At 41.1% G+C, this 14634-nt stretch overlaps 1 protein-coding gene across 1 annotated transcript; it reads left to right on the forward strand.

Annotated features, from left to right (window-relative positions):
* The first annotated feature begins 2547 nt into the window (after positions 1 to 2547).
* Positions 2548 to 13289, forward strand: stk25b (serine/threonine kinase 25b). Its single transcript, XM_088335462.1, has 11 exons — positions 2548 to 2956; positions 4906 to 5136; positions 5397 to 5453; positions 5518 to 5626; positions 5722 to 5879; positions 9596 to 9781; positions 9881 to 10026; positions 10721 to 10826; positions 10933 to 11004; positions 11153 to 11289; positions 12980 to 13289. The coding sequence occupies exons 1-11, from the start codon at positions 2927 to 2929 to the stop codon at positions 13017 to 13019; spliced, it is 1272 nt and encodes a 423-aa protein (XP_088191588.1). The 5' UTR covers positions 2548 to 2926; the 3' UTR covers positions 13020 to 13289.
* The last annotated feature ends 1345 nt before the right edge of the window (positions 13290 to 14634 follow it).

Here is a 14634-nt window from a genome sequence, read left to right on the forward strand (position 1 = left end):
TTCCCCAGTAATTTAGGATCTAGTCTCAGTATTGTCTTACACTGCTGCCCCTCAATGCAGAAGTCTGGCTTATTTCTAAAAAGCGACTTGACGCGTTACACCGAAAAACAACAGCAACCAGATGAGCTGCGTCTGAGTCAAATCAGGAGGCTTCTCCTGCTACTGGTAACCAAGGAAACCAATACTATCAGTCAGCAAACCTACCCCAGAAAACAGCCTGTAAAAGCATGGGTGCTGCCAGGCCTTGGCAACCATGGCAGTTAAAAGTTCCTTGACCGTGAACCCTGAATTTTATCATTATTATAATTTTTCATAACCAATACCAGTCACTAGAATCAGTGATGAAACAAGTCTTATTTAGGGTATTGGTCCTTGTGATGGTAACTGATACCAATAGCAAACAAGAAGCTGAAAAGGAATGGTAAATTTCATTTGGATAAGTGCAATACTAATGAAAATATTATGTCGGAATCTGAAGATATTTCTTTCAAAAAATAAAATTAGAATAACAGAGTAAAATTCGTTTACAACAATATTAGACAAGAACTCTGGGATAAAGAAGCCAGAAAAAAACTTTAAAGAGAAAAACAAGATAAAAAGAATGTTAAGATGAAAGGGTTAAAATATTTATAGGGTAGTGCTTGGAGTTGAAATAATGGGGAGGGTATAGGAATCATAACAATGAGAAAGTAGTGCAGTAAAATTTAGTTGCATGAAAAAAAATCCCAAATAAGTCAATGAATTGAATATTAGAAGAAATAGCCAAAATATTTACATGGTAGTACTTGGAGACAGGCATGAATTGTATGTGCATCAGAACAATAGTACAATAAAAAAAGTAGTGAAGTCACATTAAGCAGCAACATACTTCCATAGTAAGTCAAAATATAAGATATGAATACAAGATAAATGTTTCTCACAGTCTTGTGTACTGGTTTAGGGTGGTGATGGACTCTGGAAAGATACTATCTCCGATCCTGTTAGTCTTATTTTAAGGGACCTCAAGCGTCTGCCAGATGGCAGCAGGTCAAAGAGGCGCTGATGTACTAGTGATCCCAAGAGCCAAGAAGAGATCCGCAGGTTCAAGAGCGTTCTTCATTCGAGCCCCGGTGCTGTGGAATGCTTTCCCCCCTGAGATTCGATCTGCAACCTCAGTGGAAATGTCTAAATCTAAGCTTAAGACACACTTCTATTCTATAGCATACGGATGACCTATATTTTATGTTGACAATGTGTCTCATCTCATCTCGTATCTGTGTATTATTTGTTATTGCAACATCCATTGCAGCCTGGTCAGCCGGGAAAGGGGATTATCTCATGTGCATTCCCTTCTTAAGGTATCCTTATTTTCCACATGTTGAGGTTTTAGAGTTTTCCTTTGCTCTCATGTAGATTTTAGATCAGGGGATGGTGTCACAATAGTCTGTAGTGTGCAATAATATGTTGTCTGTGGAGCCCTTTGAGTCTCTTTGTGATTAAGGCCTATACAAATAAACATGACTTGAATGGAGACCTATGCAATGTTGTTGGCCCTACTGTCAAATAGCAAACCTGCAATGTCCTACAAATTGGGCAGAGGGCAGCCATTGATGTTCTAGATTGTTTGGTGACTGCGTGTTTTTTCTGTCTGTTATTTTTTTCTGTCTGTTTTTCTGTCTGTTACATTATGTCAGCATATTATGTAGTCATTCTGCGCGCCAGATTACTTTCTAGCATGTTTGTGTTTGAGATCAAGTTATCTTCCTTTGTAGATTAAGCACTCTCTGAAGTGGAGTCACTGCTGGCAATGATAATTGTTATCAATATATTTATTCTTAGCTTATGCGTGGTAATGTTCAATTGAGGTCTGGATCATTAGGAAGACTTTAGAGCACAGGTGTCAAACAGGCGGCCCGCGGGCCAGATCAGGCCCGCTAAGGGATTGAATCCGGCCCACGAGGCAATACTCAGAGAAGCGCAAGAGAAAAACAAGCTGCAGGTTGATTATGTCAACCTTATGTTGCCAAAGCCAGGTGCCTTGAACAAAGACGCTGTACTTGTATTTATTTATTTCTCTCTCTCTCTCTCTCTCACCCCTTTTCTCCCACTCTCTGTCTCTTTCACTCTCTTTGTCTCTTTTTCTCTCCGTGTCTTTTAACCTCTTTTGCTCTAACTTCCTTTTTTCTTTTTCTCTCTTTTCTCTTTCTCTCTTCATACTCTTCGCGCTTTCTTTTCTCTTTTTCTGTCTTTCTATTTCTCTTTGGATTTCTTTCTTCCTCTCCCTTCCTTTTCCCCCTCTCTCACGACTTTTTATCTTTTGTTTCTCACGCTCTCTCCCTCGCTCTCTTTTTCACTCCCTCTTTCTCTTATTTCTTTTTCTCTCTTTTTCTTTCTCTTTAATCTACTCGTCCGGCCCCTGACAGAATGTTTGTTCTATCGTGTGGCCCCCAGGTTAAAATGAGTTTGACACCCCTGCTTTAGAGGTTCATGGAATTCATAGAAACAAAGAAAATTTACATTATAGCGACTACAATTCCCAGCATTCCATCGGCGTTGGCCAAAGATCGCGCATGCGCTGTTCCCCAAAGCCACTATTTTTGTCTTCAGGCGGTTGAACAACGGGACTTGGCGAAATGAATTAAAAATAACACAAGTGGGGGGCTTGTTTTAACTTCGCCCACCGCCACGGATACACATGGAGATTCTCGGCCGTTAACTCGGCGACTCGTCGCAGGGCCGTCGGCTCCTCGGCTGGGCTCGGAGGCCCCGAAGACAGTGCTCGGTGACAGCCCCGTTAAGAGAAGCAGTAGGCTGCCTCCTCTTTTATCTAGTTGGCTAGCCAGCTAAGTTAGCTTCCTAGACAGCAAAGAGGCGAGGCGAGGAAAAACCCTGGAAAGGCCAATTTGATAACACAAACAAGAGACAAAACCTTCAACCTGAAGAAGAGATGGCACACTTACGAGACATGCAAAATCAGGTACATAAAATGTTTACTCTTCTTTAAATTCAAACACTGACAAGACAAGGCTTTTGTTTATGAAATGGTTGGTCGTGGGATGACAAAATCCAGACTGTTTGTTTATGTTTATTTTATGTTTATTCGAAAATAATCAGATTACACTAGCAAAAATTGTCACATCAAGGTACCGCTTCACTTTCTCTCATGTAGTGGAAGAGAAATTCGATTGTTCTGCCTGTCAGTATAGATAAACAAGATTAAAAAAAAATGTTGTCCATATTTGTATCAAATCACAGAAATTACATCTTAGTGGTATTATGTGACACATTAATAGAGTTTGAGAATGGGGGTGTACTGAAAACAAGTATCACTATCATTGCAGATATCAGTTATTTTTAGGGTATGTAGTGTTGGCAGGTATGGATCTAGTATTATATTATATTGTCACACGCTGCTGCCAGTCAATACCAAGGCTTGGTGTTCTGCCAAACTGTTATACCCTCTTGAGACGTCCTACCACGGGCTGACCTGACGGCAGCAATTTTGTTTTCTTTATAGTTAAGTCAAACCAACAACACTCAGAATTGCTGCCAATGAATTGCTGATGATAATCCGAGGGCTGCGAGAAAGCTACCTCGGAAAACCACACCAGGCTTAAAAGATACTTCAGAAAATGGTCATTGAATAGTGAAAGAGTTAAATGAAACTAAACAGAAACGAAAATCGTAAGTTATCACCACTTACAAAGGCAAAAGTCGCTATTAGCGTTTTGCGTGCGCATGCGTGCTGGGCATTGGAAGGACGTCTACATGAGTAGGAAGGAATCTCAGAACATAGGCTCATCTCTGAAGAGCAGGAAGATGCCTTACACCGAAAAATAACGGCAACCAGACATTGAAAGTGCTGTTTCTGAGTCAGAACAGTAGTCTTTTCCTGCTGCTCTTAAAACCATGGAAACCAGTATTTTCATTTTCATTTGGGGGAGCAAACCCCCTTTCCCAAAAAGACGGTCTGGAGAGGAATGGGCACGGCCAGGCTGTACTTGCCCGAGACACACTAGAGAAAGTGGTGCCCATACAACCCTGGGAATTAAGGGATCCGTAAACCGACGGTAGTCGATACCAGTATCTGCTTCCTTCTAGAATCAAGAACCAGAAATGAAAGACATGTTGAATTAGCCAGTTTGTAGAAATGCGCCCAAAAAAACCACTCTATAAACAAGTAGAAACATGCATCATTTAGTTTCACTCATATTTTGACTTATGTACGTGATTCAACATTTCTTTTGCACAGATGGCATCAAGCACATCATCTTTGCAAAAGAAAGAACACTCAAATGCTTTTTGTAAATCTTTTCTGATTCTCGCTAAGAGGCATCCACTACTAAATTTACTCTTTACACAAATTGTTACTAAGAAATACCCACATTTTCCCAAATAATGTTGACTTTGTTGATTAATAATCATGATTTATTTTTGGAGGTTCACATGTATACATATATATATAGTAATTACGGATCCCTTATCTGCCTGGGTCGTTGAGGCACCACTTCCTGTGGTGTGTCTTGGGGAAAGTACAGCCTGGTGGCGCCCATCCCTCTCCTTGCCAATTTTTTGGATAATCGTTTGCTCCCCACATGAAACTGATAGCACTGGTTACCATGGTTGCCAGTAGCAGAAGCCTCCTGATCTGACTCAATTACAGCACCTTCATCATTTAGTTGCCGTTGTTGTCAGTCTCAAGCGTCTATACTGTAATTCAAATATATCAATATTGATCTTCAAGTACTGATGAAAACATCAAAACGAATAAATTGACGGTTTCACATGGATTACTTTGCAGCTTAGTCCTACTGGGTATACATATGAAGCACATTGATACACTCAATTTAATTTAAATAATAAAAGAATGGGATTTATTTTGCATCGACAGCAAAAATCGTATAATTTATAATGTCTTCGGACCAGAACTCACGGTTGGATCCTGAGGAGTACTTCACCAAACAAGAGCGCATCGGAAAGGGCTCCTTTGGAGAGGTCTACAAAGGCATCAACAACCGCACCAAGGAGGTAGTGGCCATTAAAATCATTGATCTAGAGGAGGCCGAGGATGAGATCGAAGACATCCAGCAGGAAATCACAGTGTTGAGCCAGTGTGATAGTCCTTTTGTGACCAAGTATTACGGCTCGTACCTCAAGGTGAGATGATCATACCAACCATGTATCCACACTTTAAAGCTTTGAGACATGAAGTCTTGATTATTGAAGGATTTTTGTAGTTTCACTGTCGTATTTTGTAGTATTACTGTTGCATTTATTATTATTTTTGTAATATTAAAAAGTATTTTTGTAGTAGTCTGTAGTTTGCAATAGTCTGTGGTCTGTGCAGCCTTTTGAGACTCCTTGTGATTAAGCGCTATGCAAATAAACATGACTTGACTTGATGTTTTGCCTACCAGGGGACCAAGCTATGGATTATCATGGAGTATTTAGGAGGAGGATCTGCTTTGGATCTGGTAATATCATTTGGTATCATCATACACATTCACATATTTTAAACCTTTTCTCTTTAATGAACAGCTGCGTCCTGGACCCCTTGAAGAGACGTATATTGCCACAATATTGCGAGAAATCCTCAAGGGGTTGGAGTATTTGCACTCTGAAAGAAAAATTCACAGAGACATCAAAGGTTAGAAAAATGAATATGATGAGTGAAGTTAGAGGAGTGAGGTTACATACCCTTTGACAGCGACAGTGTAACTTTCTTTTTCTTGCTCTGTGCAGCCGCCAACGTGCTTTTGTCAGAGCAGGGTGAAGTAAAGCTGGCCGATTTTGGAGTGGCCGGACAGTTAACTGACACTCAGATTAAGAGGAACACGTTTGTGGGCACGCCCTTCTGGATGGCGCCTGAGGTCATTAAGCAGTCGGCGTACGACTTTAAGGTGAGTCCAAGCAGATCCACTTGCTTTACTGACATTCCAAAAAACAACAAATAATATAGCATTCTTAAACTCTATGAAACGCAGATATAGAAACATTTATAAGAAACTAAATACTTGGATCTGGGGGCTCAAACTCAATTTAACTGGGTACTGCGGAACGCAGGTCTGAGGGTGGGCCGTATTGGGTTTTCAAAGGCAGAAACTCACCAAAAGTTACATTAAGGGTTTGTTTGGGTTCTTGAAATACTTGAAAAGCCTTGAAGCTAAAATAAGTGTTTCAAGGATTAAGAAGTGCTTGAATTTTGTGTGAAGTGCTTGTAAATGCTTGTACTTGTTGCCATGTTTTTTTTTTCAACAAGTCTGCTTAAATAATAATAATAATGCCGACACTGATCTCTGACGGCTTTGCATTTCTTTTTCCCTCGTGATTAACAGTAACTTGCATTAGTTTGTATGGCCTTGTCCAATGAAGCGTCATTGCCCCCAAAAGGTCGCAGGTGAATGCTACGCTCAAACGGGCCACTATGAAATGTGTATTACTGCAAGGATTACGTATCAAATATTGATATATATTATGGGCCATGCAAAAAATGAAGGGAGCGTTTCCCAGTGGCAAATTGTAACGCGAATAACTTTCTGTCTTGATAAATGCACACGCAAGATTAAAAATCACATATGTGAATCGCATATTTATTTGTGGCTCTGGGAAATACATGGTTCACACCAGTTTTTCCTTCAATGGTATTGGAGAATATGCAAAGTTGGCTTTGTGTCCAATGGTATTTAGGGTTCAGTTCAACATCAGTGACTATCTCCTTCCACACTCCGTATTTCAATTAAAACAAAATATTTCGCTATCAGTTTGCAAAAACAGATGAATAAAATCAAATAATTTGTTGAAATGTATTTTCTGTGATGTGTACATACCGTCGTGGGTCAAAGCAGGAAGTAGCTAGCCGATCATATTGCAAGGAGAACATACATCAATCTCATTTATTATCTTGTTGAAGTTATTTCGTCTTGAATGAAGGCTTTCTTCTTCGTACTGCAGAATCCACATGTGTCCTAAAGTGTTTGCAGAATAACACTGTGTATCCAACAGATTTCTTTTGTTTGCTCCTTTTCAGTTTTTACCAAGCATTCTCCCCCATTTCGCATCATGATAGTTTGACTCGGTCAGGTGTTGGTGTTAATGCTGGGCAGCATTCTTCAAATAGTTTCTTCTTTTTTTTAAGGCACTGCAGTGTCCTTGTGTTTACCATGTCTGCTTCATAGTTTTAGTTCAGGGTTTGATCTTAAGCCTTCCTTCCTGTTAGTCTCATCTCTCATTAGCTGCACCGCTTATCCTCAGTAGGGTCGCGGGGGTGCTGGAGCCCATCCCAGCAATCATCAGGGGACATCCTGAACTGGTTGCCAGCCAATCACAGGGCACACAGGGACAGACAACTTGCTCGCTCATTCACACCTAGGGACAATTTGGACCAGCCAATTCACCTGAAATGCATGTTTTTGGAATGTGGGAGGAAACCGGAGTGCCCGGGGGAAACCCACGCAAGCATGGGGAGAACATACAAACTCCGCACAGGAAGTCCGGTAGCTGGATTCGAACCCACACAGGAGGTTCCTAAGACCCAACAACTTTGCCGCACACGCGCTAACCACTGCGCTGCTGTGCAAAATGCTCACGTGTCAGAAAAGGCTTGCTTTTGCTAACTGCCTTAGATAGAAGAAGCCTGACTTTACTACTGCACTTGTTTGTTGATCCAGTTTAAAATCAGTGTCCATCTTAAAACCCAAGTTAAGAACAGTTGGCGTCACATATAGTGCCAAGGGGCCCAAGTCAACAGGTTGTATCCTTAAGCCACTAAGGACGTAGGGGCACAATTTCCTGTGGTGTGTCTTGGGTAAGAACAGCCTGTTGGCATCCGTCCCTCTCCAGGCCAACATATCTTTCCACCCGGTCTTGAACTGGGGACCGTTCCCATGGCATACTGTGCATTATTTAACACATGCTAGTGGCAAAAAATCTCCATTAATTGACAAAATACAAACACATTAATTTGAATAATAAGGAAAAATACACTAACTATCATATAAACATGCATTTTGTCACTACTTTGAATGGCCTCAGGTAGGTCGTTCACAAAAAACAGAAATAATAATGGTCCTAGTACTGAGCCCTGCGGTACCCCACTACAAACTTCCGACCACGCTGAAAGAACATCATCAATTTTTACGCATTGTTTACGATTTGACAAATATGCAGTTATCCATTCAAGCAGTTTTCCACTAATACCATAGCATTTCAGTTTTTGTAAAAGCTTGTCATGAGACACTTTATCAAAAGCCTTGCAAAAGTCTAAGTAAACAACATGACCAGCCATATTGTGAACAAAAAACATACTGGTAATATTATTCAAATGAGCTATCAAGTTAGTCATGGTAGAATGTCCGGACCTAAACCCATGTTGCTTAAACGTAAAAAGATTGTGCTCCTGTATAAATTTCCATATGGCATCTGAGATAATTTTCTCAAACACTTTACAGACACAGCTAGTCAAGCTAACTGGTCTATAGTTGGCTGCACTTGTTGTGCTCCCCCCTTTAAAAATGGGGGCACTGAGCCAGTCCTCAGGCAGCTGTGAATCCTCAAAAGATCTAGAAAACAGGTAAAATAATGGTTCACATAAAAAGTCAGCTAGCTTTTTAAGCAGGAATTTGGAATTTTATCAGGGCCGGCTGAAAATTTGCTGGGAAGTTTTATCAAGTATTTATGAATTAACTCCTTTGAAAGTTCCACAGAATTCAGAACAGCTGAAGTTCTGCTGGGAAAGTCGGGTGAAACACCATTGTCACGACCAAAAACACTGGCATACTGATCATTTAATATACGGACATTATCAGCATTATCAGTAGCAACGGTACTGTCAGATGCCTTCAGGTTGGGAATAGATGCCCTAGAAATTAGTTTATGGTTGATGTATGAAAAGAATTTACGAGTATTATTAGCCTCTAAAACTTTATTTTCCTCAGCCACCCTTTCCCGCCTGATGGCCCTCCGCAGTTCCCTTGAAGCATCTTGATAACTTTCCAAGTATGCCAACTGATCACGTTTATAAAGCTTGTGAATATGCAACGAGATTAAACGGGGCACTTCAGGTTAAATGTAATAAAGATTTTATAGTGAAAAAATAAGATATAAGACTGTGAGTATAAATAGCCAGTGTATAATATATATATATAGCCTAAGTTATAACAATAGTGCGATGAAAATAAGTTTAATAACATTTGGCAGCAACAAAATCTCTAAATGGGATGCAAGGTTTATATTTTCAGTTTTGCGCGCTTGTTTAGGGTGGTGATGGCCCTAGGGATGAAACTGTTAGTCTTTGTCTTTGTCGTTGTAGCGCCTGCCATAGATCAACAGGTCAAAGAGGTGGTGGTCAGGGTGGGAAAAATCCTTTATAATGTTGATGGCTCTGCTGCGATATTGCAAGCTGCCAATGATCTTCTGGGCTGTGTTGATTAATCTCTAAATGTTTTTCCTGTCCGTTGTTGTGCTCCCATTTTTTAACGCTACTTCCAATAATTAACAACAGTAACAACGTAGTAATAACATGATACAACAAAATCTGCCATCGGAGCGAGGGTTCGCATACGTTGATTTTCGCCGCACCATTAACTTTGATCCATTTGTGTTTTTCTACTTGTGGCAGGCTGACATTTGGTCACTTGGAATCACGGCCATTGAGCTGGCAAAAGGCGAACCCCCCAACTCGGATTTACACCCCATGAGGGTCCTTTTCCTTATACCCAAAAACACTCCCCCCACTCTGGAAGGAGCTTACAGTAAACCTTTTAAAGAGTTTGTGGAGGCCTGTCTAAACAAAGACCCCCGTTTTGTGAGTCACTGTAGTCGCTCATGAAATTGTCCTTTCTCTCTGCGCAGTCCTGCGCTGATCTTACATTTCTTTTTGGCCTGTGTGCTTTTTTTCCCAAAGAGGCCAACAGCCAAAGAGCTGCTGAAGCACAAATTCATCACGCGCTATACCAAGAAGACGGCATACCTGACCGAACTGATCGACCGCTACCGTCGCTGGAAATCCGAGGGTCACGGGGAGGAGTCAAGCTCCGATGACTCGGACATGTAAGATTAATTTATTTTGGATGATTCGTGTTTTTATATCAGATAACTTCCTCCCGTGCAATGCTCCGTAGGTCTGAGCGTTCGCATACAGTCTGTGAGCATTGCAACCCTTCTTGGAACCAGTCTGAGCAACATCCGTCTTGCGTGGGCTAACCAATTAATTATCACACATGTTTAACACCTAAAATCAATCGGCACTCGCAAGTGACAGTTATTATACAATAAGTTTGCCAAGATACTTTCAAGTGAAATCATGCCTTTTTTGCTAAATTACTCACATTTTGTGGATATATTTAGTTGGTTGTACAACAGTTCTTGGCCATAGCATATGGTTTCATCTTGACCCAACATTTATTTGCAATTTATTTTACTTACATTCAATTTTCATGCAACCTGCAAGCTGAGGAAAATGTCATGATATTGTAAATGGTAATCTGTGACATACACACACTGTACGAATTTGCTAGCCAATCAAGTCGGTGGGTGGACATATCTTTGACTTAAATGTTCTTTCTTCCATTGCCACCTCCTCTCTCCTTGTCTAATGCTCCCTGTCTATTTCACTGAATCTCTTGATTATTCTCCGTCTATCTTTCTTTCTCTCTGTTTCTGTCTGTCTCTCTCTCTTTGTGCATGCATGAAAACTGTTTGACATGAGTTCAGATCATTTTCAGCGTGTGGTATGTTTCTTCAGGGATGCTGATAGTGATGCGGATTCATGCCCCATGTGGACCTTCCCCACAGTCAGACCAAATTCTTTGAATAAGTTACAGAAAGGATACTCTCATACAGACTCTGAGGCAAGAAACTTACACAATAAAATGACCCATTGAAAATATATATATATATATATATATATATATATATATAAAATGATTTTCCTATTGACCTTTGTTTTTCTTCCAGTCGGGAGACTCTGTAAAACGACAACCCAAGTCGCAGTGCTTGTCAGCCCTGGTCACGCCCATCTTCAGAGAGGTACATGCCGTCCGGCGCTTCACAGACCTTTTGGGGCACAACGCCAAATTCATACGCCCCTCTTAGGAGAGCACACTTGGCAAAAAGTCGACTTTTTATGGCTTTGAAACCTGTCTTCCTGATCATATCAATTTGTTCCGCCCATCAGCTCAAGGAGAAGCGGCGAGCGAGCGGCGGCGGAATCGGCGCCATCGAGGAACTGGAGAACGCCTTCAACCTGGCAGAGGAATCCTGTCCAGGAATCTCCGACCGCCTTGTAACGCACGTGATGGAAAGAGTGTGCAGGTACGGCATCCGCATCCATAATCTCAAGAGAACAGTAGTTCTTAACCAGGGTTGTATCAAACCCCAGGGGTTCGGTGAGGCAGGAGCCCCAGGGGTTCAGTGGACACCCTGGTGCTGACGTCAAGACACAATGACTTATCATGTCTATACGCGCTAACACGCCCGCTTCGCCAGCACTGGTTGCAGATGATCATGTGACATTGCCTGGCCTATCAGTGAGTGCGGAATTTAGCTCGCTCAGGAGTAATGCATCGTGTGAGTGTTAGTAGTACGTTGTGTAATTTTGCGTACTTAAATAATTTGATTTAGGGCCGGCAGTAGCTCAGGAGGTAGAGCGCTCGTCTTGGGATCGAGAGATCGCAGTTCGAATCCCGGCTCCTCTGTGTTACATGTCGAAGTGTCCTTGGGTAAGACACTGAACCTCTAATGCCCCCAATAAGCAGGTTTGCGCCTTACATGGCTCCACGGCCGCTATTGGTAAATGTGAAGCACATTGTAAAGCGCTTTGGGAAGTCATTGACTTGAAAAGCGCGATATAAATGCAGATCATTTCATTTCATTTGCAATTCAAAATTGAGCAGCTCTCGCCTTTCACCGGCAAAACTTACTGTAACTAACACTGCATGGGGGTCAGATTTTGTTACGTGTGACAGCTTGTTCCTCTTTTATCACTCTTTTGCACTCTCCTGCAATGATGTACCAAAACGCTGTCCCATCTTGAGTCTTTGTTCATTTTTACAGCTTTCAAATACTTTTCAGCTGAATGTGATGCTTGAGGTAGACCAACTACCATTCACTCCAAATTTTCCCTCTGAAATCTCGCTCAGTATATTGTGGAGGTAAGAAAGGATCCAGCCCGACTTGGCCCAGCCCCATGTGTTAAAGCCCTGCCCAGTCCGACCATTCCACCTGATTTGAGGGAACAACCCCGAAGCAAGTCCCAATTTTCATATTGCATTTGTGAGGACACGGGGTCAGGAGGAGTGATTTTTGACAAAGTTCACCTCCCCCCATGCGCCCACTCCTTCTGGGTCCAACGGTTCTGCGGATCTGCATGCGGACGAACCCGAGTGTAATGATTGACATAGGCCTGACTATACCTGATGTTCTGCGCGGAACACGCTTAGGATCCCAACTGTAGTCCTTCAGCTTTCCAGCATGTTTTGCAGAGTAGACCGCTCTCTCTCAAAAAAGAAAACAATATCACCTAGTTTAACTGCGGATGAATTTGCACAACCTCCAACATTTTAAATAACCTGCATTTGTTTCTTACGTTGGCTTTGTGAGTGGATGTGTCACCGTCCGTTCTTTTCGTCAATTGAATGGGTTTGCATTTGCGTCTTCTAACTATGCTGCAGTGGCTGCACTGTTGTTAGCTTGCTAACTTGAATGCGTGCACGGCGCATGTTGGCTCTGCGGTACATAAACTATGTCAATGCTATGATTGGCTGCGTAGCGCAAGCTATCTTACTTATTGTTGACTGCGCAGATGTGGGACAGATGTGCAATTGCGCAGGCACGCAGCTCAGAGGGAACATTGTTCTTGATTTTGAAAAGAGACATGCCTACACTAGAAGTAGGGGTTCCGTGAATCCGCATATGAAACTGGTGTGGTTGGGTATCTACACCAGGGTGAAGAACCAATGCATTAGAACCTCATCTCTTACGACGATCATTTGTTTCCCCACAGGTTTTCTTTAAACGGTAACACCACGCCGTCTTCACGATGAAAAACCAACATGAATGTTCGACCCCCACCCAAGAAATCGGACAAGGACCTCAACATCCTCCGCCCAAGAACACACACACACACAATTTTGCAACCTACCTAATCATTATCTCCTCCCATCAGAGACCTTTTATGTAGTTATTAAATATTTTTACAGTTTTTCTTTGACGAGGAGTATTTAAGTAAAAAAAAGAAAAAAAGAAAAGCCATTGAATGCAGCACGTTGGGTGAAAGGCAGATGGAATAAAGGTGTAATAAATTTAATGACAAAACAAAAAAAGTCTCTTTTTTTTCTGGACATGGTGTACACTCTTACTGTTGATACAACCAAGCCTATCTTATCGTAACACATTTGAGTCATTCACAATTTTAAAAGTCAAGAGGTTACAAAGAGAATTCATGACCTAGTTCAAGGGGTCTCTTACCTTTTTCAAACCAAGAGCTACTTTTTGTCACTAATTAGCGCAAAAGGCGTCCAGTTTCTTATGCATTTCTAAAATAACAACTTATCATGTTATTACCAGGTTAATTATTGGAAATGACGTTAAATTGACAACATCCACATAAAAAAAGATTACGAGAAAATAACACTGGTGGGCTATTCTCAGAACAGGTCTGTAGATACATCAGCTGTCCTTATGTCTGAGACCACTTACCCAGATAATGAATGACCAAGACCATATTAAAAGTTACGAAGTCCCTTATGACCGCCAGAGCATCTTGTCACTCCGAATCCTCGTGTTCACGCAAGAAGATTCTGAAGGAAGCGTACCCGTGGTGAGACCGGAGTTTGTAGATATTCCTGGTGCACAAGTGTGATGAATGACTCCTTTTTTCAGGATACATTTCTCGAACTGCAAAAGTGCCAAAGGTAACGTTCACCACTTGAAAAATCATTCCTAGGCCAGGTATGGGCGAATTACGGCCTGTGGGTCAGAGCTGAAAAGCATGAAAAAAATGAGCCGCAATCACATTGAACAATAGCCTGCAGTTTTAGATATGTCCACTGGATGTCGCCAAAGCGTAAGCATCACTTCTAAAGCTGTATTTGTTGCCTAACTATCAAAAATAAAACTCAATTAAAAATAGCACCTGGGTGTTTTTACAGAAGATAATAAAAGCTTTAGCTCCTTTTATGATAGATATGAAATCTAACAGCGAAGTTTCCCAATTCAGGTAAACATTTCCATTAAGAAAAAAATGTAATCAGTAAATCAATCATTTTAATATGCTAACATTTGTTAAAAAAGAACTACATGTACTAATAAAAAATGTTTATTTTCGGTGTCCCTTCGTGTGCCCCATTAAAAACTTTTTCATTGCTCTCATAGCCAACATTCAAATAGCTGGCTACATTTTTCTGTTTTGGCAGTTTTTTAAATTTTGTGTAATAAAACACTTTTTAAGTAGCCCTATTGAATTGAATTTTTCAGTGCAAATGGTCAAATTTACTGCAATTACTTTATTTTTGAATACATATATTTTGAGTTATCTGGGTGGCTTATTCGTCCATCCCTTCATGTGCCCCATAAAAACGTTTATTGCTCTCATGGCCAACATTCAAAAAGCAAGTGACATTTTTTCGCATTTTTTTTAAATTGCACACAGACACAGAC

This window comes from Urocampus carinirostris, chromosome 1 (genome assembly GCF_059441175.1).
Source record: "Urocampus carinirostris isolate Australia breed hairy pipefish chromosome 1, RoL_Ucar_1.0, whole genome shotgun sequence".
Taxonomy (NCBI): domain Eukaryota; kingdom Metazoa; phylum Chordata; class Actinopteri; order Syngnathiformes; family Syngnathidae; genus Urocampus; species Urocampus carinirostris.

Excerpts from the sequence above, each read along its gene's own strand:
- stk25b (XM_088335462.1), top strand. The coding sequence starts at position 2,927 with ATGGCACACTTACGAGACATGCAAAATCAG. Across the intron at positions 2,957-4,905 it reads TACGAGACATGCAAAATCAG|AACTCACGGTTGGATCCTGA; the intron begins GTACATAAAATG and ends TCTTCGGACCAG. Across the intron at positions 5,137-5,396 it reads ATTACGGCTCGTACCTCAAG|GGGACCAAGCTATGGATTAT; the intron begins GTGAGATGATCA and ends TTTGCCTACCAG.